Source organism: Mustelus asterias, chromosome 4 (genome assembly GCF_964213995.1).
Source record: "Mustelus asterias chromosome 4, sMusAst1.hap1.1, whole genome shotgun sequence".
In the NCBI taxonomy this organism is placed as follows: Eukaryota; Metazoa; Chordata; class Chondrichthyes; order Carcharhiniformes; family Triakidae; genus Mustelus; species Mustelus asterias.
In genome coordinates, this window is record NC_135804.1 from 111911193 (window position 1) to 111932671 (window position 21479).

At 42.2% G+C, this 21479-nt stretch overlaps 1 protein-coding gene across 8 annotated transcripts in view; it reads left to right on the forward strand.

Annotated features, from left to right (window-relative positions):
• phka1a (phosphorylase kinase, alpha 1a (muscle)) overlaps positions 1 to 21479 on the forward strand; it is a 94290-nt gene that overhangs the window by 19926 nt on the left and 52885 nt on the right. For all 8 annotated transcript variants that reach the window (XM_078211659.1, XM_078211660.1, XM_078211661.1 and 5 more), the window contains exons 9-16: positions 1374 to 1427; positions 2963 to 3085; positions 5783 to 5878; positions 9318 to 9425; positions 11649 to 11727; positions 15262 to 15396; positions 17035 to 17144; positions 19229 to 19373. In XM_078211659.1, the coding sequence (XP_078067785.1) occupies positions 1374 to 1427; positions 2963 to 3085; positions 5783 to 5878; positions 9318 to 9425; positions 11649 to 11727; positions 15262 to 15396; positions 17035 to 17144; positions 19229 to 19373 (850 nt within the window). The remainder of the gene's footprint in view (positions 1 to 1373; positions 1428 to 2962; positions 3086 to 5782; positions 5879 to 9317; positions 9426 to 11648; positions 11728 to 15261; positions 15397 to 17034; positions 17145 to 19228; positions 19374 to 21479) is intronic.

Consider the following 21479-nt stretch of genomic DNA (forward strand, 5'->3'; position numbering starts at 1 on the left):
CGTTTTTTACACAGAGGGTGGTGGGGGCCTGGAATGCGCTGCCAAGTAGGGTGGTGGAGGCAGGCACGCTGGCATCGTTTAAGACTTACCTGGATAGTCACATGAGCAGCTTGGGAATGGAGGGATACAAACGATTGGTCTAGTTGGACCAAGGAGCGGCACAGGCTTGGAGGGCCGAAGGGCCTGTTTCCTGTGCTGTACTGTTCTTTGTTCTTTGTTCTTGTTAATCTTCTGCCTACCTGCAGCAGACCGTTGTTGAAATTGGGACTTGTCGCATTATTGTCATTGCTATGTGCAGGCTGGTTGACCATAGATAACCTCTAGCAGCACATTGGGATATAATATTTTGCCAAAATGCACAGATTAATAAAAAAAGAAGTGCAGTCACTTGGTCTTAATTTCCTGTTTTATGTATTATTTGTTTCATTTCTTTATTTGTGATTTTGTTTTGAAAGACATCTCTTGAAGTGACTGAGTTAAAATGGTCTCCTCACCAAAATGCCTTCAGTTGATTCTCTGCTTTCCAATTCTGCGTTCAGAACTGATTCAAGAGCTAAGATTAGGAAGTCACTCAGAGAATTTTGGCTGTAAAAACATGTTTACCGATTCAGTGAAATTGAAGTCCAGCTATGAGAATACTGATTGAGTCAAAGTTATTTCACTTATTCCATATCTGACTCACTTTAGGGCTCATGAACCCGATCAAATTGACTAAGTTTGATTGGGCTTAATTTCTACTCTAAAAAATAAACTTGCTCTCTCTGGTATCAGCTCATGGCTCCCAACCTTCACGTAAGCTGGCCTACCTCTGTCCCTGGCGCCTGGCTTCTGCCCTTTCTCGCTACCTCCTGCATGTGCTCGACCCCTGCTCACTGTCCTGTGCATGCTCTGCTGCCCTGCCCACCTGCCCCCATGCTGCTCTGACCTCTTTCTCCCTGTCTCTACTTCCCTCTCTCTAGTCCCGAGTTGCACCCACTCTCTCCCATGCCTAAGTCCTGATTGCTCTTTTTCTCTGACTACCAGTTCCACTTGCTCTGGATTTGCCTTTTTTTTTTTGCTCCTACTCTCCAGCCTGAGATCAGTCAAGTCAACATAGAATGAGAATAGACTTGAAATCTTCTGGTTCTCTATGACTTAATATGCACTTGTTGCAGTTATATTAATTCTTCATTGCTTTCTGCTCGAACTTCAAAACAAATTATTGCAAACTGCTACTCTTAAAATTCCCAGTAAATCAATTGTATTAAAGAGATGAATTTTAGACATCATGTTCAACGGACGATTGAGTGATGCTGTTAATGATACAGACAGTTTGAATGTCAGTATTGATCACTTGTATCTAATTGTTGTTGCACTTGTCTGCATTACAACAGGGTCGTTATGGTTGCCGTCGGTTTCTTAGAGATGGTTACAAAACTCCAAAAGAGGTATAGTGGTTTTTCTTTGAGGTTTTTCATACTATTCATTTTTCCAACATTCATGCATTGCCTGTAACATTAGCATGATTCATGTTCACATATTTTAAAAAGATTGGTCAGCAGGGAAATGACAGCACTTGCCACCAACCTCAAAGAAAGCTACCCACAAAGATCTAGTGATCCCTGTATCATGTATTTTCCCTCTCTTGGCATTCATTTGAACCTAATGCCAAGTCAAGGGGATTTTCAGGCATCCAGCAACAGTGATGTCGTTAAACAGGGTAAACAACCAGTCACATTGAAGAATTCTCACAGACAGAAAACCAGGAAGTACTCCTTCTCTGTCTATAAATGTTACAAAGTGTGAAATAAAGATTGAGCCATACACATTAGAAGTTTAAGTGTCATTAAAAAATTACATTAACAATCGAGTTTTTAATCGTAATGGAACATTACATATGTATTAAATATATATTATGTAAAGTCATGGCGGGCATAGGATAATTAGAGCAGGATAGATATCTGTTATTGAGTCTTCATTTTAGATTTGTACATTTTGTTCTTATTTTTACTATCTTTCAATTTTTATATTTTATACTTCTATGGTTGAATTACAAAATATGATTAGAGTTGTTTAGACATGCATGCCTCAGCTGTGTCAGATGAGAAGATAGGAGCTATAAAATAGCGCCACCAAGGAACAAAGAAAAGAACAAAGAAAATTATAGCACAGGAACAGGCCCTCCGGCCCTCTAAGCCTGCACTGATCATGCTGCCCGACTTAACTAAAATCCCCTACCCTTCTGGGAACCATATCCCTCTATTCACATCCTATTCATGTATTTGTCAAGACGCCCCTTAAAAATCACTACCGTATCCGCTTCCACTACCGGCAACGACTTCCAGGCACCCACTACTCTCTGTGTAAAAAATCGGCCTCATACATCTCCTTTAAACCTTGCCCCTCGCACCTTAAACTTATGCCCCCTAGTAATTGACTCTTCCATTCTGGGAAAAAAAATGGTGGAATGATTTAATTATGTGACAGGTTTACATGAGAAGTTTCCATTACAAATCTAAAAGTGGGATGTGCATTTTGATGGAAGATTTTTAACATGAATCAATTGATACATCTGTGATAAAAAAAATTTGCGTGTCATGGGTTGTTTCCCAAGTGGGCCGGTAACTATCCCAAATTCATTGACAATGTTCTTTATTGGCTATAAGGAGATAAGTACAAAGGGTCCAAGAAAAAGTTGTCCTCCTGTAGCAAGTTGAAATAACTAACTCCCATCCAACACTCTCGCTCCATAGTTCAACTAAGATCAGGGGATTCTCATTCATGGAGTCACTGATGTGAACCTCCAGTTTACCAATCTGATGCATTCCAGGGATTGCCCTGCCCAAGGGCACCTTGAAAAACAACTGGCTCCCACTTGCTGATACAACAGCTTGGCTCATTCATTGTGGATCATCACTATTTGGGTAGAATTATTTTGGTTTCACTAAGTTAGCTAAAAGTATTTGCCTTGATTTGTTTTCAGGATCCTACCAGGCTTTATTATGAACCTGCAGAACTGAAGTTTTTTGAGAACCTAGAATGTGAATGGCCTTTGTTCTGGACATACATGATACTTGATGGCTTGTTCAGTAAGAATATGCAGCAGGTAAAACAAAGTGTGAAGTAAATTAACTTGAAATGTGTAAATCAAAATATGATGTACTCTTAGATGGTAAGTTATAGTTGCATTACCTAAACTGTTTTTGTATTTATTTCCAAGATATATGGATGATTTGTCAGCTCCTGTGGTGCATAAAAAGTATTTTATAATTGGGATATCTTGTTTCCCTGCAGGTGTCTGCCTTTATTCTGAGGTAGCACTCTCATCTTTAAGTCAGCATCCATTCCAGAGATTTGAGTGCAGAATCTAGACTAACATTCATTGGTGTATTGGGGTTTTGTTGTATTGTTAGAGGTGCGTATCTTTCGAACAAGATTTAAAAGGAGGTCCCATCTACCTTCACAGGTGGATATAACATATCTTATGGCATAAGTATCCTGGTATCTCAGCTATAACATCTCCCTCCTCCAAAACAGAGTATCTCATTGCTGTTTGCTGCATGCATATTGGCAAGTGCATTTTGTGATGTTACAACACTGTTTATTCTTCAAAACAACTTTATTAGATGTGAAAATGTTTTAAAAGACCCTGGGACCATAAGTGGTGCTATATAAATGCAAGTTCTTTATCTATTTCTCGATATACCTTACAAATCTTTAAGAAGCAACCCATTCAACAATGGTATGACTGCCAATGTTGCAGACTTGCCCGCAATAACTGAAGGTGGGCCCAGAACAGTTGATGTTAGCTTTGTCTTGGATAGATTCAAAAATTTAAAGGCACACTGTCATAGTATTATCATAAGGTTTTTTGTTGAAGTTATTGAATGCAGTAACTTTTCACAAAATTAATAAGCTGACAATAATAGCTGCCAATTACTTGCATTGTCTAATTAGCATACACGGAACATTATTGTATGCTCGTGCCATTCTTGAACCTATATTAAACATGTTATTGAGTTGACAATGCGTTCAAACATGTGCTTAATTTCATATTTGTGTTAAGAACCAACAGTTAATTTCACGTAGTGGGGGTGATTCTCCCAAAAGTGCTGAATTGGCAAGAAAACCGGTCTAGATCATGATTGTTTTTTCAGTGCAATCTCCCCACTCTGTGCAATGCAGAGGTCACAACGTAAATATCGTTAAAAACCCAGGGGGAGGGTGGGGCCTATTCACGCCAAAGGCTGACCGCACCTGAATGCTGTGCATGCGCAGTGGCCCCAATCTGTCAGTCTCCCCATTTGCTGGCCAGCCCGGGATCCTCACAGTGCTGCCCCTCCAGCCCCCCCACGGCCTGATCGTGACTCCCGCAAGCATTCCTGGGCCAGCTCCAGCCATCGCCCTCCCCGCGGCAGCCAGGAGTGCCCCAATGTCCGGTCCCCCCCTCCCACCCAGCAGTGACGACCCCCCCCCCCCTCCTCCGATGGGAGGCAGGCCCGCCCCGATTGCTGACCTCTCTCCAGTCCCGACCCCCACAGATTGCCCCCTGGGCCTCGCCCACAGTAGACCCTGCCCCCTTGCCACTGCCTAATGCCCAGTGGACTGTGCCAAGGTGCCCCATTGGCATGGGCATTTTGCCCCTTGGACAGTGCCAGGAGTACAGGCTGGCACTGTCACAGTGCCCATGCCTAGGAGATGGGGAGCTCCTCTAAACCCCGCTGGAGTGAAATACTCCTGGCAGGGTGGGAGATGCTATCGGGCCCGGCAAGTTCTGTGCTGGGCTCGATAATGACATTTAAAATACATTTAAAACACATTAAAAAAAGGTTTAAATCACACACCTCTCTTCCCACCGGTTTCCAGCGCAATCCCGATTGCGACTGTTTTCCGGCTGTGGGCGACGCGCATGTGTTCGGAATGCATGCACAAATCCCGCAAAATGGCCGACACGCGATTCTGTCATCCCGATGCGCCAAAAAACGTGTATATTGAGATGGGAGAATCGCCCTCTGTTTCCCAATGCTCTTTCATGAAGAAGTGGATTATTGTAGTATTAATTACAGACAGTGAAACAGTGTGATATGTTGGTGGGGTGGGGGAGTTACTTAGGTTGTTATTATTTGTGAGGGGTAGAAGCAATTAAGTGGTTTGGGCAAATGAAAATTGTGGGTGTAGTGAACATTGAGAATGAAATTTAAAATGTAAGAATTATGCCACGAATGGAAGTAGGCCCAGTGCTGCAGATCAGCAGAGGGATTTGGAAACTGATTCATAAGACATCAAAAGAAACACCCTAGTAAGATGAGATAAAATAAAAGGAATTAAATTCTGGATTTTACAAGATCTATCGAATATAAAAGCCAATAACATGATGAGTTGACATAAAAGTTTAGTAAGACCTCCTTTTGATTACTGTATATAATATTGGACCCCACACTTAGAGGAGCGGTATTAGATTTAGGAGAGGGTGCATTCGGACTTCTGTGAGAAAATACAAATAAAATGAAGACTGACTTGGAAATTTAATTTTTCCACCTTTTTCTTTTGTTATTCTCTGATCTGATGATCAGTGCAATGCAGATTACAGAGTGATAGTGAAATATTAACATTATAAATGGTGGGTACAGCACTATAGTTAAAAACATAATTGATGATCAAGAACAAGGGGCAATCAATGTAAAAATACATGAAGACCAACTGAACAATTTTTGCAAATATTTATCATCCAATCTCCTGTCAGTGAACATTTATGACTTGAAAAAGAATGAGACTTATTCTTTGTGTTTTTTTCCCATTAAAGGTCGAAGAATACAGGGAAGCCCTGGATGGAATTCTTGTCAAGCAAGAGGGTGGAATACGTTTATTACCTGAGCTTTATAGTGTTCCAGCTGATAAGGTAATTTAAAAATACTTCCTAATGGGTGCAGGATACCTGATTAGAAAATAGGAACAGGAGTAGGTCACTCAGCCTGTTGAGCCTCAACACCAGCCTCTACCTCAACACCACTTTCCTGTGCTATCTTCATATCTCCATGTCATTAGTCACTGGAAATCTATTGATCTCTCTTTTGAATATGCTCAACGATTGAGCTACCACAGCTTTCTGGGGTAGAGAATTCCAAAGATTCACCAACATAGTGAAGAAATTCGTCCTCATTTCAACTAAGATACGGAATTAGTTTGAGTGGAGGTAAGAAACAGCAAGAGGAAGCAAACATTGGTGGAGTTGGTTATCGGCTACAAAATTGTAGTGCAAATGTTGGGCACGGAATAAATCAGGAAATTAGAAATGCATGTAATGTGGGTAATAGAGTAATAATGGTCAACTCCACCAATGTTTGCTTCCTCTTGCTGTTTCTTAGCTCCACTCAAACTGATTCCACATCTTGATCCTTTGAACTAAGATCCTCTCTTCCTAATGTACTTATCTTGTCCTGGGGATTGGGAGCAATTTAAAACCTGACAAAAGAGATATAATGCAATCTAACTTTTTCTGTTAAGCATGGTTGATTTACCTTTGGGTGTTTGTGTCTTAGATTAATATATATTTGTTTTAGACTGGGTAGTATTTCTTTAAATACTAGCCACTTCCTGTATACCATTACATTTTTTAGTGTATTTCCCAATCCACCACAGCCAGCTTGCCCCATATACGATCATAATTTATTTTCTTCAGATTTAAGACTCTACTTTCAGAATGAAAGCATTCAAACTTGATACAAAATTCTATCATATTATGGTCTCTATTTCCCAAAGGCTTCTTTACAAGAGTGTTATTAATTAGCTCTTTCTCATTGCACAATACTAAATCCAAAACAGCTGGATCCCTAGTTGACTCCTCAATGTACTCTTCCAGAAATCCATCTCATACACACTCCAGAAATTTCTCCTCCAGAGCATCAATGTCCGTGTATATTGAAGTTGACAGTTATTACTCTATTACCCACATTACATGCACTTCTAATTTCCTGATTTATACCTTGTCCAACATTAGCACTACAACTTAGTGGCCTATAAACAACTCCACCAATGTTTGCTTCCTTTTGCTGTTTCTTAGCTCCACGCAAACTGATTCCACATGTTGACCCAAGATCCTCTTACAAATGTACTTATCTTATCCCCTATTAAGAGTATTACTCCACCCCTTTTTCATTTTTCCTTGTCCTCTCTAAATGTCGAATATCCTTGGATGTTTGGTTTCCAATCTTGGTCACCCTGTTGCCACTTCTCTAACGGTAATTAAATCATATTACATTAAACTTTACATTAGTTTGTCCATTCAAATCAACAGTTTTGCAAATGTTACATGTATTCAGATAGAGTGCCTTTAATTCTGCTTTTTTAACATTCTCTATTCTGCTCTTATTTGGTGCTTGCCTATGCTTCGTCTGTCTTCTGATTTTGCTTTTTTCTTTTCTATTTCCTTTTACCAGCTTTGCTTCCCTCGAATCTGAGTTCCCTCTCGGGTTTCCACCCCTCAGTCAATCTAGTTGAATCATTTTTTAAAAATGAGATTACATCCAAATCAGGCAGAATATCTTTGTTCCCAAGTAACTTTTAAAAGTATATTTGTCACCAATTACTTACCTACTGTCACAACGTTGTTGACTAGAATAGCCATCTAATGTACATTCTTTCCTTGTGTTAATATGCCAAGCCCCTGAAAACACATTAACTAGGTGTTGGAAATGGAGTGTAGAAATACCAGTCCAATCCCTTGCATAGTGTATTGGACATTTGTTTTGTCTAATTATCACATGCTTTCATTGACTCGTCTATCTGTAATGTATAGCTAACTATCCTTTGTCTGTCTCATGCGAGAATTAAACCCTACTCTTATTGGTGACTTTGTAACACTGCAGTTCTGTCTTTCCCAACTATTCAATCTGTACTGCAGAGAAATTCTTCAGTTCCAACAAACTGTTTCGCTAGCAATGGCCAATTTAAGCATCTTGAGAGACAGATTAATTTGGCACACCTCTTGTAGCTGAATAAAACACTGTGATCTTGGAGTCTTGGCCAATCAATGTTCTGCCTCCTTTCAACAAACTCTTAATAGTCTAAGTAAGATCCTTGTTCCACACAGCTAACCATGTGATCCTAATCGAGAGTAATTGCATCCAGCATACTGTTTTCCCATCGTCCTACCAGAAAACCAAACACCAAGCAATTCTCATATGCAATATTACACTGAATATTTTGATACTTCTGTTGTATCAAAAATGTTTTGTAATAACAAAAACATTATTTTGTTTTGTTACTGTGCATGCTACTTGTGACCACACGAGTTTGTATATGCACTTTTAAAAAATTTCTATTGGTACCCAGGACTAAGAGTTTAAGGTGTGGAAAACTGGAACTTGATTTATTTGAGTGAAGCTGATTTTTTTAACTCCTTCATATCAGTCTCTAATGTGCATGTCCCAACCTTTATTCCATTCTCTGTAAAATGGTTAGAAGGATAATCAACACAGATTTTTTTTTGGTTTGCTATATGTGATAATGCTTCAATATGATTGTCTGCTTACCTTGCATACTGACATCACTGTTGTTGGATGCCTGGAGATAACCTTCAGTGGCGACAGACTAAAATTAATGTCAGAAAAAGGGCAGTCCATATCCCAGAGATTGAGAAATCATTTTGGGCAGCTTTCACTGAGGCCAGCAGATAGACCGACTGCAAAATCTGGATCCATGTTTGTTATCGCTTGTATGGTGCATACAATTTTATAATGGAAACTGTCATTTTCTTATCTCAATGTTACTCTCACCCACATATAAATTACTTTGAACAGACGTGTACACTTCTTAGTTTTGCATTTCCTTACCTTAAGAATTTTATTTTATATTTCTGACTATTTGATATATTTTACTGTCTTGCCTTCTTGCTCTTTCTGCCAATGAAATGTCCTAAGCTCTCGATGTTTCCATACAGATGCAAACATTATGGTACTCACAGGTAATTGAGAACATTAACCATAGAATGGAGCAGTTGTGAAACAAATCACATGTGAGTTAGGGGTGTGGCAAAGTCATTTAACAGACTTTGTTTTAGAGAAAATGAAGTCCCATGTGTTTCATGTATCCATTGTTCCTTGGACTTTGAAAGTAAGTTAGTCAATAAACTATTATCTCTTGATTCCAATGGATTTTCTAACAATGTGGCCAATAGTTGCCAGGTCAATGGATTCTCGTCTTTTTATTTCAATCTGATGTTGTTCGAATTATATTTTGAGATTAACATTTTCTTTACAGAGCTGTACCACCATGGCAATTTTTATGAAGTTAACGGATAATGCAAAAGTGATAACTGTCACATTCATTTTGTTTTCCAGACGGATGAAGAGTGCAAAAATCCACATACTGTCAATAGGTCTCCGATGGGCAAGTTACCACATATGTGGGGGCAATCCTTATACATCCTAGGATGCCTTGTGGCAGAGGTAATTATCACAATCTAAAAGAATGCTTTATTTAAAAGTAATAATTTCTTGACTTTGGGGAGAATGTTCCTGTTCTGTCTGCTACGGGAATCATAGCGGGCAAGGGCTGAACCATGGAAAGGCCTGTTGACCTTGGGCAGGATTTTCAGGTTTCGGGGCAAGTGTGGCCAAGAAATCCCACCCTTTGTGTTATAAGATTATTATGGGGGAAATCTTACCAAAATAATTCCAAGTGCCAAACGAGTGTGAAAATGGGAGAAATTTGCACCTTTTTTTTGGACAACCTTAAAGTCAAATCTTACCACACTCTGGCAAACAAATCTTGACAAACTTGAAATGTGGGGGCCAGTTTGACCCCCACATTAGTGGTCTGTGGGATCATTATGTTCGGGTGAACCAATTGGATCCAGACAATTGATTCCACAAACACAAATGCCAGTGTTGGGAGAATTTTTATGCACACAACTGTTTTTGTGTTTTGCAAATATAGATTTGTAAGTTTCACTCTTTTAGATTTTAATTTATTTTCTCTAGTCAACCTGCTACAAGTAAGTTTTTTTTCCCCCTTTTACTATTTTAATTTTAAATCATCCACTTTCACTTTAGTTGCTACTCATTGTGTTCTAGTTAGATTGCTCTCTCATACAAGCTGTTCTCTCATACTTGCAATTCCTGTTCCTTAATCTCCTAGCCTTTCTGACTTTGGTTTCTACTCCTCTTAGTTTACTTTCTAGTCTTGTGTTCCTTCTCTGAAACAAAGTCCATTAAATTACTTTACTGTTCCCTAACTTTACACACTTGATTTGTTGCCCAACTGCTCCACTCCCTGGCTCATTTCCCCAATTATCTGTGAGTACCATTACATTTGAAGCTACTTGGAAACATGAGCCTCTGGTTAATTTATTCTTAGCCGCACAATTTGGACTGGGAGCTCTCGAATTACGTAATTGCACGCATGATCCTTTTTATTACGACCTTGTGATGAGACATGAATACTTAATCTGGATGTGTGTTTGCATTGTATGCAAAAGATGACCCGGGACAAATCCAGTTGCATAGTTTGGGGGTATGTAGAGTACTCTTAACCAGAATGTAATGGAAAATACCAGTTCTGATAAGATTTTGAGTGAATGAACAAGTAATGTTTCTTGAAATTTAGTGATGTGAAGTTGTTAGCTGTGTAGTTGTATGTTATTTGAGAAGGTGTCTACGATAAAAAATTGCATTTTCAGCTGAATTGAGATATTGATAACCAAGCATGGATGATTTCACAGCTGTTTTGACTCGATGAGGGTGATTTTAACCTAACTCACCAGGAGGCAAATCTGTAGAATTGGGTGAAATGATGGTTTTACATTCTGCCCCATATTATTGCCCATTAACTTCAAAGAAGAATAAAGTTGGTGGAAAATCACTGTAGTACCCAATCTCATTAATTTCCTGACAGGAAGGTTGGGTTAAAATTGTCCTAAATATTCCTTGCAAATTACCATTTTCAGGAGTCTATTCTGTTGATTAGCGAGGTGTGATTTTGGTTTTTTTAAAAATAAATTGGCGGTGCCTGCATTAAAGGACTGTGTTTTTGAAAGTGCCCTATTAATTGAAAGGGTTGTCAGCCTGGCTTTAGACTTTACTATTTAAAAAAAAATTTTGTCTGCAGGATTCCTTCCTGGAGCCCACTAGAGAGCAATTTGCTGACAGTATAAATGGTATTCCTAATATTTTTAATTAGATTTACTGTGATGAGAGAATCTTTCTCTGTTAGCTCAGTATGTCTGTTGGAAAATATCACACTTCTCATCTCTGCTGAGTCTTGCAATCATTTGCCAAAGAATGGAGGGTATAAAATGGGCAGCTCGCAACTGGATCATAGTGAATGTGTGAAGATGGACAGTGATGAGAGACCTTGCTGCATTTGGCACCATTTCTTAACCCTTCTTTGTTGTGATGCGCGTTTCAGCAGAAGTGGTGAGAACTGGAAAGTGGAATGGTGACCTTAACCAGTATACCCTTTCTTAACTAGTAGGCCAATTTTGTCACCCCAACTACTGGCTCACCTGTGATCAACAAGTCAACACAGATTGAAGGTCATGATTAAAGTCTTTCAAAATTGTACATCTTAGCTACACACTACCTGTACCTTTTTAAAAAAAAAGGAGAGAAGAATATTGTCCTTGACTGAAATCTTCAACCTATGTCTTACTACAAATGTGTTACTTCCAGGGATTTCTTGCTGCTGGTGAAATTGATCCATTGAACAGAAGGTTTGCGACTGTTCCCAGACCAGATGTTGTAGTACAAGGTATATTTTTGAATTAGAATTAGGTTCTACTTTAATCATTGTTATAACAGTATTCTAATTTGGACTAAAAGTTTGGGCAGGTTAATATGACCAAAAATACCAACAAACCAATTTAATCCAGTATAGGTTGATTAAGTTGTGCGTTATTCAATGCTTCTACTTCAAATATACATATGAAACATTTGTAGACAGATGAATTCTGAAGTTTATATTCCCAGTTATATTCTGAACATTGTATATAACAGCGCTGGCTTGCAAGACACATGGACTCTTTGACATTGAGTGTGGCACATCCCTTGTGCTGTGAAACCATTACATTGCACATTTGAGGGAGATAAATAGCCAGGTGCAGCTTCGACCATGAACAGCTTCCTTAGGAGAGAACCGGGGAGCATGCAGCAGAACTGGGGAGGGTTAAGATCAACTGTTCATTTCAGCCTGTTGCAAAAATACTTTGGGATTTTCCTGCTAATCTTATGCAAGGTTGTGTGACCCCGAGCACCACTGTCTCTGTGGCTCCCTAACCCACCCTTTCACTGCTAACTTTCCAGCTTGTGGCCTCTGTCTGGAAAGGTAGGAAACAATGTAATAGCGAACAGGGGTTTAAGAATCCACTGTAAGGTAATCTGAATCAAACTTGTTATTCAGTAGGTATATTTTTTTAACCTCGTCTGATTTTCTATTTTCGAAGAGCAAGGCTGTCAAAGTCATTTAAGCAGTGAGTATGTGCTTGGCAGTGAGTATGTGCTTGAATGTTATTGTAGAAGATTTGCCACAGTCTGAATTTTGTGGGAAGGAATTCTGGAAGAAAAGAGAGGTAAAATGTGTCTGTCAAGGTTTTCTGTGTCTTGTGGCTCTTGGGTGTCATGTGGCTCCAGCTTCAAAAGGTTTGGCCACCCTTGGTAGATAGGTTTTCCTATGTTATTTCCAAAATTGATTTAAAAATAGGTCTTTGTACAAGTAAATGAAAAATTGAAATGTACAGTGTTTGACATTTGGTATTTGCTAATACTTGATTGCAATGCAAGTGAAACTAGTTTGAGCAGATCTCTATCCCATTTCTTTAATTTTTTTTGATCCGGTTAGTGATGCACTGTGGAATAAGGGAGGTGGAAATAAGAGATATACACCAGTTAGATTCACCCCATTTGACACTAAGGGTGGTATTTTACCATTTTTTGTCTAAGTGCTGGGCAGACTTGAAACTGGGAGAGTTTCAGATGTCTTTTGGGTGTATCTTATTCCCCCCCCCCCCCCATTGCAGAAGCCTGTGGGCAGGGCTAAATGTGCCCGAAAGCCTGCAGAGGGAGATGGTGCGCATGTGCAGGCCTCTGATGCTGCACATGCGGATTAGCAGTAGCAGGGTTCTGACAAAGAGAGCTATCAGATCCCTGCTACTGCAGGCAACCTGAAGCAGCTCCCCCTTCCTGCAATCGCTAGAGCCCGTGGTCGTAGATGCAGCCCCCACCAACCTCCCTGCCACCCAGACTGATCGCAGACCCCTCCCTCCCCCCCACCGATCACTGCAGAGTGGCAGTGGGCCCCACTGGACCTGCCCCCTTGCATTGCCTTTGGGCATTGCCCAGGTGCCAGGGTGCCAGTCTGACACTGCCCAAGGGGCACCCTTCCTTGCTGTCAGCCTCCCTGAGGGCCCTCAATGGCCTCGCGTTCCACTGGCGAGGCCAAGTCGACTGCTCCCCGTTCATGGAGAGCATGTCTGTTCCTCGCCGGTGAGAACATTTCCTGGCAAGGCCATAAAGGCAGGCGAGCCTGGACGTTGAGTGCCAGGCTTGTTAATGACATGTAAATGCTTATTTAAATAAATTTTAATACATCAACCTGCCTCTCGCCCATTTCTGGCGAGAGGCTGACTGCGCTGGAGTCTGGCACTCCTAAAATGGCACCAGTTGCGAAAACCTGTGCTAATCGCTTTGCATCCCACTTTACGACCACGTTGTGCCCGAAAATGGGCGCAACGCAATGGTAAAATCCCAGCCTAGGAAATGGCTAAGTGCATTGGACAAAGCAAAAGCTGAGAGCCCTGGCAAAATCCTGGCAATGTGTCAAATACCTGTGTACTGGAGCTAGTTGCTGCTCTATTGAAGCTGTTTTTGTACAGCCAAGACAGTGTGCAATCCATAAAACCAGAATATGTCGGCCCTGCCGATTACTGCACTATTTTCATCCTCTCAATCACTGGTAAAGTGGTATTAATAATCCAGTCAAGCAATGCCTTTTCACCAATGTTCATATTGGGTTTTGCCAGTACAACTAGTCTGTATTTTATCACAAGTTTGATCCAAGTGTGAACCCAAAAACTGCATGTTGAAGGGGAGATGAAAGTAACTGCAGCTCATACCATGACAGACATTGACTGAACATGGTACAAAGGAACCCTAGAAAAACTGAAGTCAACAGGCATCAAGGGGAAAACTGTCTAATGGCTGAAGTCATGGGTGGCACAGTGGTTAGCACTGCTGTCTCACAGCGCCAGGGACCTGGGTTCGATTCCCGGCTTGGGATACTGTCTGTGTGGAGTTTGCCCGTTCTCCCCGTGTCTGCGTGGGTTTCTTCCGGGTGCGGTTTCCTCCCACATTCTGAAAGATGTGCTGGTTAGGTTCGTTGACCCGAACAGGTGGCGGACTGTGGCGACTAGGGGAATTTCACAGTAACTTCATTGCAGTGTTAATGTAAGCATTACTTGTGACTAATAAATAAGCTTTACTTTACTCATCCCTAACACAAAAAAGATGGTAGTGATTGTTGAAGATCAGTCAAGATGGCTGACTGTGCAGATGATCATTGGGGAAATTGATTTAATTTGATTTATTATTACCACATGTATTGGGATACAGTGTAAAGTATTGTTTCTTGCGTGCTATACAGACAAAACATACCATTCAGAGTACATAGGGGAGAAGGAAAGGAGAGAGTGCAGAATATAGTGTTACAGTCACAGCTAGGGTGCAGCAAAAGATCAGCTTAATATATGGTAGGCCCATTCAAAAGTCTGATAGCAACAGGGAAGCAGCTGTTCTTGAGTCGGTTGGTTCGTGATCTCAGACTTTTTTATCTTTTTCCTGGTGGAAGAAGGTGGAAGAGAGTATGTCCAGGGTGTGTGGGGTCCTTGACTTTGCTGGCTGCTTTTCCGAGGCAGGAGGAAGTGCAGACGGAGTCAGTGGATGGGAGGCTGGTTTGCATGATTACCTGTGCCCAACCATTTGCAGCTATGACATCAGTGACTTTCCTTCTGTCTTTGGTTCAGAGGCACAAATGATGATTTCTCTAAAATTCATAACTCCTCTAATAGTTAAGTAACCTGTACCAGGTTACAGTAGGAACTGAAAGATATATAGTTGGGCTGACAAGTGGCAGTTAAATTCGTACGACATAAGCGCCAAAGGTAAGCCCAATCATCTTCCCTGAACCTTCACTGGCAACGCCATTAATTAAGTCCCTCGGTACAAACTTGGCTCACAGGTGAAAAAACATTACTTTTTTTTCCATTTCAAACATCTTTCTGTTTAATTTCAGTGGCAATATTGGCAGAAACAGTAGGAATAAAGGAAATTCTGGAGAAGCAAGGTATCAACGTACAATCTATAGCAGAGGTTTTTCCAATCAGAGTGCAGCCGGCTCGTATTCTTTCTCGTATCTATGCAAGACTTGGTGAGAAAATCTCTCCTCATTTAGTGTTACCATGAGATTATTTAATAGACTGAGATGTAATTTTAGCTGTTTTCTGGACATTAATCTTTCCTGTACAGCACTAATGATGATGAATTAACGAGGAAAAATATTAATGGGCAATCCAATATTTTGCAATCATAAATGTTGATGCTGAGTAAAGCACACAAGCCCATTTCAGTTGCAAAGTGTCAGAATTGAATCAACAAAGTCTAGCAAAGAAATTGCAAAATAAGACTGCTTATTCTTTGCCCAGTAATGTGCCCTTGCACAAGGATCAGAAAAGCACCATGTGCACTATAGAAATATTTTTTATTTATGTATTTATTTACATATATCAAATATATATTTATTTAAATCCTAAAATTAACATAAAAGTACAACATGGGCAGAAAGAAAAGATCATCACACCCAACCAATCAAACATTTTGCAGCCACATATACCACCCAGGTGTCCTCTGGCCATGTTGAGCTGAGAATAACAGGCTGCTGTGGTCCCTGTGCACCCCACACTGGCTAAATGTCAGGGGGAGGGCCTATTCTTGCTTTGAACAGCTGCATCACAACTCGACACAGGACTTCTGCCCCTCACCAACAGCAAACCTGGGCAGAATTCTTCCATTTTGAGATTAAGTGCTGTGGTGGGGGCTGGAACATGGAGTGTTTCCCATTGTGGTGTCTGGCAGGAAAGCATGCCAGATATTCCAGCCCTGACCTCGTTAATTATGCACCTGGATGTTTCATGCCAAATTCAGTGGCAGAACAGACCTGGATGGCACATCAACAGCCATTGTGTCCAGTTGCTATATGGAAAAAGTGTCCAACATCACTGACCCACTATTGAAGAAAGAAGGTGGGCGTCCTGAAAATGAGGATAGACTTCTGGGAGCACTCTGTGGGCGGAAGGTGGACCTCCTGAGAACGAAGATGGATCTGCAGGAACATCCTGAGGCTGGAAGATGGACCTCCTCCAGGACACCTAATCTGGTTCTAGGGTTGCCGGCGGTCTCCCTCCTGAACTCTGGAGGCAGTTCCAGGTATTGTTCAGATGATTCCTGACATCTGCATAACATGTTGTCTTTTACACCAGGGTGTTTTCTGTTGGCATCATGGAGAATCTGACATGGGCGGCCAGACCTTCATCTGCATCCCATTAAATGAATTTCACGCTGGTCTCTGGCGGGTTTACCAACCCACCATGGCGGACCCCAGCGAAAGACCTCGCTATCAATTCATACTGGTGTGAAACTGATTTGTGGGCTTCTTGCTATATTCTCCCTTCATACCTGTCATCAGACACACCGATGGGGCCTTAGGAGAATTCTGTCCCTGCCCCATCTCAGGGAGCAGCCTGCCATTCAGAAGATACCATCTCTCCAGTACTGGCAGTGTCACTGGGAGTGGTGGCCATTGCTGGTTTGTAACGAGGCTTGAAGGAAGGCATATTTATTTTGGAGCCAAGACTACAGGTAAGCCTGGGGGTCTCGTTGGGTTGTTGTCCTCTGCAGCTTCTCTAGAGCTTTTATGTTCTTCATTTGGGGACATAACATCCTGGGTTTGCGGATTAGTGGCTTTGGTCTTTAAGACATAACTTACCCACAGATCCAATTCTGTCCACAGGTCGCAATAAGAGACTGATGCTGAGTGGTCGTCCTTATCGGCACATGGGTGTTCTTGGTACATCCAAATTGTATTTCGTTCGGGATGAAATCTTTGTTTTCACACCTCAGGTAAGGGCAGATTCACTTAAAAAAAAAAATTCCATTCAGTTTCCTTTAATGAATAATATATTTCCTCCTTTAGGTTCACAGCAAACTACTTCATAGTCCAGATTCCTCAGCACTTCCCTGATGGCAGCAGATTACAAATTTAGTCAGAACATAGAAATAGGAATAGACCATTTGGTCCCTGTTCTGCTGCTCAATGAGATTATGATGGATCTGTGCGCTTGTTTCATATCTCTTAATACCTTGGTTAAAAGAAACCTGGCAATCTCAAATTTAAAATAACTGTTGGCCCAACATTGACTGCTGTTTATGGAAGAGAGTCCAAGACTCCTACCATGCCTTTCAATGTAGAGTTGTTTCCTAACTTCATCCCTGAAAGGGCTGACTCGAATATTTAGGTTATGTCCCCTAGTCTTCGATTCCCCAAAGAGCAGAAATAGTTTCCCTCCATCTACCCTATCTTTTAAGCTAAATATCTTAAAAACTTTGATAAATCATCAGGATCTTCTCAATTCCAGCAAGTAGAATCTTAGTATGTGTAATCTTTTCTTGTGATTTAATTTACCCCACGGTGTTCAGGTAACATCCTGGTAAATCTACATTGCACTCTCTCCAAGGCCAGTATATCCTTCCTCGGGTATGGGGGTGAGATTCTCCCCCAAAAATTCTAAGTATCAAATTTGCATAAAAGCTGGAGTAAATCACGCTGTTTTTTTCAGCGGGAGTTTCAAAATGAAACTCCCACTCTCTGTGAACTGCAGAGTGCACTAGTGTAAATCACTCCAAAAATCAGGGGGTGGGACCTATTCGCACTGGAGAGGCCGGCAGCATAACGCTGAGTGGGACACTGCGCGTGCGCCGATCTGTCAGTGCCAAGATCAGCACATGCGCAGTAGTCCCGCACTGCCGGCCTCCCGATTGCTGGCCAGCCCTGCGACCCCTGCATCGCCAGCCATGTAACACCACCCCCTCCATGGCCCGATTGCTGACACCCCTGGATGTGTCTGGGCCAGCCTTGACTGACGCCACCCCCCACCCCCCCGCCCCTGCCCACCTCACCTTGCCTCGATCTCTCTCTCCCCCCGCCTCCCACAGCCCTGATCTCTTGATTTCCACCCCCCACCCACCGGCAGCTCCAAGCCCCCCCCAACCCTGATGGTCAGCCCCACTTGCTGGCCTTTCTCCCCCTGTCACTAAGCCCGAGTGAAGAGTGGCAGCAGGACTCCCAATTCCACTGATTGCCCCACCCTCTTGGCACTGCCTGATGCCTGGTGGGCAGTGCCAAGGTGTGGCCCCTGGGCGTTGACAATTTGGCCTGTGGGAAGTGCCGGGGTCTCAGGCTGGCAATGCCCAGGGGGCACCCTCCCAGCACCTAGCCCTCTGGGGGGATTCGATGCCCCCCCATGGGGGAGCTGCAGGGGGGTTTGGGACTGGGGGGGGGAATCAAGACTTGGGGGGAGATCAGGACTGGGGGGTGTTGGGGGGGGGGCGGGGGGGAGGTTAGGGGTAGATTTTGGCGGGCCGTGGGGAGGCTTGGAGGGGTGGGGGCAAGGTTGGCCCGGACACATTCGGGGGGCCCCTTCACTCCAGCGGGATCGGGCCACTAGCTCCCTGCTAGTGGGGAGCTGGAGTAAACCCTCTAGGGAACCACTCCTGCTGGTGAGGGGGAGACGCTAGCGGGCCTGGAGATTTTAGCTCCGGGCCTGCTAATTATATTTAAAATATATTATAATTAGAATTTACTTGCCTATCTTTCCTGTTGCACCTTCCTCAATTAATGAAGCAACATGTTCAATTTTTCAATCTGAAAGGAAATTCTTCGGACAGATTTTATACTTGTGTTGCTGCTGGAGAAAGATAGAATAGCCCACTGTAATATTTCGAATTTCATATAGCATGTTCAGTAAGTTGATCACTCTCATTCCTCTAATAAATTCGGATGCTACTCCTGATCCTACCTATCTCTGATCATTCTGTGATGTGGATTAATACAGTAGCATGTTGTCCAAGCTGGAACTTGAGTACCCTTGCATGGTGTTTTCCTTTTGTATACATCCAATCATTTTTAAAAAAAAATCTGTTTACAGTTTATTGATAAGCAGCAGTTCTACCTGGCCCTTGATAATCGAATGGTTGTTGAGATGCTTCGAACGGAGTTGTCATTCTTGTGTCGTTGCTGGCGAAAGACTGGACGACCCACTGTGACATTTCCAATTTCACAGAACATGCTCGGTAAGTTGAGTACTTTGATTTCTATAAAACGATGCAACTTATGATGAAACATTTTTTTTTAAATCCCCAAATGTTTAATCCTGATAGTACTGAGCTCAGCTAGTATGAAGTTGCTCAGACATTAGCAGTGCTCTGGCATCTTGCATGCACCAGCGGTTTGTACTTCATATTTCAACCAACCAATAAGTGCTGACCAGCTATTCAAGTATGGGTAACATCCGAGCCAATCCTGATTTTGTTCAAATCTGCCATTTACATGCATGTACTTTCTAACAAAGATGCACTAGCTCATGATCAGAAGTAGGAAATAGTCAGGTTATTAATTTATAATATATTACGTATGCCTGTAATCTGTATACTTAGCCGGTGTTTCCTGTGTTTCACAGTTCTTTGTTATATTTCAAGTCTCTCATTCAAATATTTGTGCGGCACTTCAAAATGTAAATGAAAAAAACAATCACATATGATTCTCCCACAACTATAAAAATCCATAGGGAGAATGTCTAGAGCTTTTTAGTTGACCACTTTATTAACTCATCAAATGGTTACTTACTTAGAAATTGCAGTTTGTAAATTTAAAGAGACACATGTAGAAACAGAAGAATAATGCATTTATTTGCTGGTATAATGTTACTGTGCTTGTAAAATGGCAAATTTTCTGACTTAATGGCTGGAAGTCTCTGACCTCAACTGCGGCTGGGATTCCCTGGTCCCATTGCCGTGAGTGGAGATTTGGTTGAGTGCCAAATTCTCTGTTCTCGCTGGCGGGATCGGAGAATTCTGGCCAATGTAAGTAAGAACATCTATTTGTTTATTAAATATGGCATATCAAGGTCACATGATATGACAGATTAAGAGTTATCTTGTGCTATATGCTTCTGAGCTTGACCTTAAATTGACAAATGCATTACAATTTGTAATGATTCTTACTGAAATAGCAAATTAACTCTGCAAGTTGGAGAACTGGGTCCTTCAGACTTCAGCTAGGTCAATTTGTAAAGTACAGAGTTGCCAGTAATACAAAGTTAACAGACCAAACAGCAGCTAAGTTTTCTAAATTGTGAAATTCTGGGCCCACTTTTACCATTGCGTCGTGCCCGTTTTCAGGCGTAAAAGCTTGGTAAAGTCGGGCGTGAGGCCATTAGCATGATCCGCACCCACGTCCACGCAGATGCCCACTTTACCAAGGCCCGAAAATGGCCGCGATTCGAATCTGGCGCAACAGCGATTTAAATGCATTTGCATGCATTTAAGAGAGGCCTGATAATTCTCGGTGGAGGGTGGGGGGGGCAGGGGCAGGGGGGGACCATTGCCACTCTGCGGGCGATCGGTAGGGGGGAAGGGGGGGACCGCTGCCACTCTGTGGGCGATCAGTGGGGGGGAAGGGGGGCAGAGGGTCAGATAAAGCTCGGCACAACATCGTGGGCTGAAGGGCCTGTTCTGAGCTGTACTGTTCTATGTAGAGGGTCGCGATCGGTCTGGGTACCGGAGGGGGGTGGGTGGATAAGGGGGACAGTTCTGTTGTAGGAATGGGGCAATGTCTGGGGGCCATCGCTCCTGGTTTATGCTCCCGGGCCGGTTTTTCTGCTTTTTGCGGCCCGGGAGCAATGTGACAGGGGTGCGTTTTTCAAATTTTGTTTTTCACTGCGCATGCGCAGTTCAAAGCTCCGATCGGAGCTGCAGCGATTTGGGTGCGATAAGCCCCGCCCACAATGCAATTGAGACCTGCGATTGTTTTTCAGGCTAAGTGCGTATGTGGGTGCCTGAGAACAGGTTTCCAAGTCGGATCTGAATTGCGCTCAAATTCAGCACTTAGAATCAATATGGTAGAATTGGGCCCTCTATTTACTTAAGGTTCAACTTCGGGCTGTGAAAGAGACACATTCAACTAATTTTATTATTCATTGATGGATAGAAACACTGGGCAGTATTTAATGTTCCGCAGAGACATTCTTGTTATCAAGCAGCAAGGTGGAAGGTGGCGATGCCATCACTTTCCTGAAACCCCAGGTTAAGTTCTGGACAGAAGGGGGTGAGGATGGTCTCCCTACTCGGAAACCAATCGACCTCAAGTGATCACTTAAAGGCCTGTTTCAGACAGGGTTC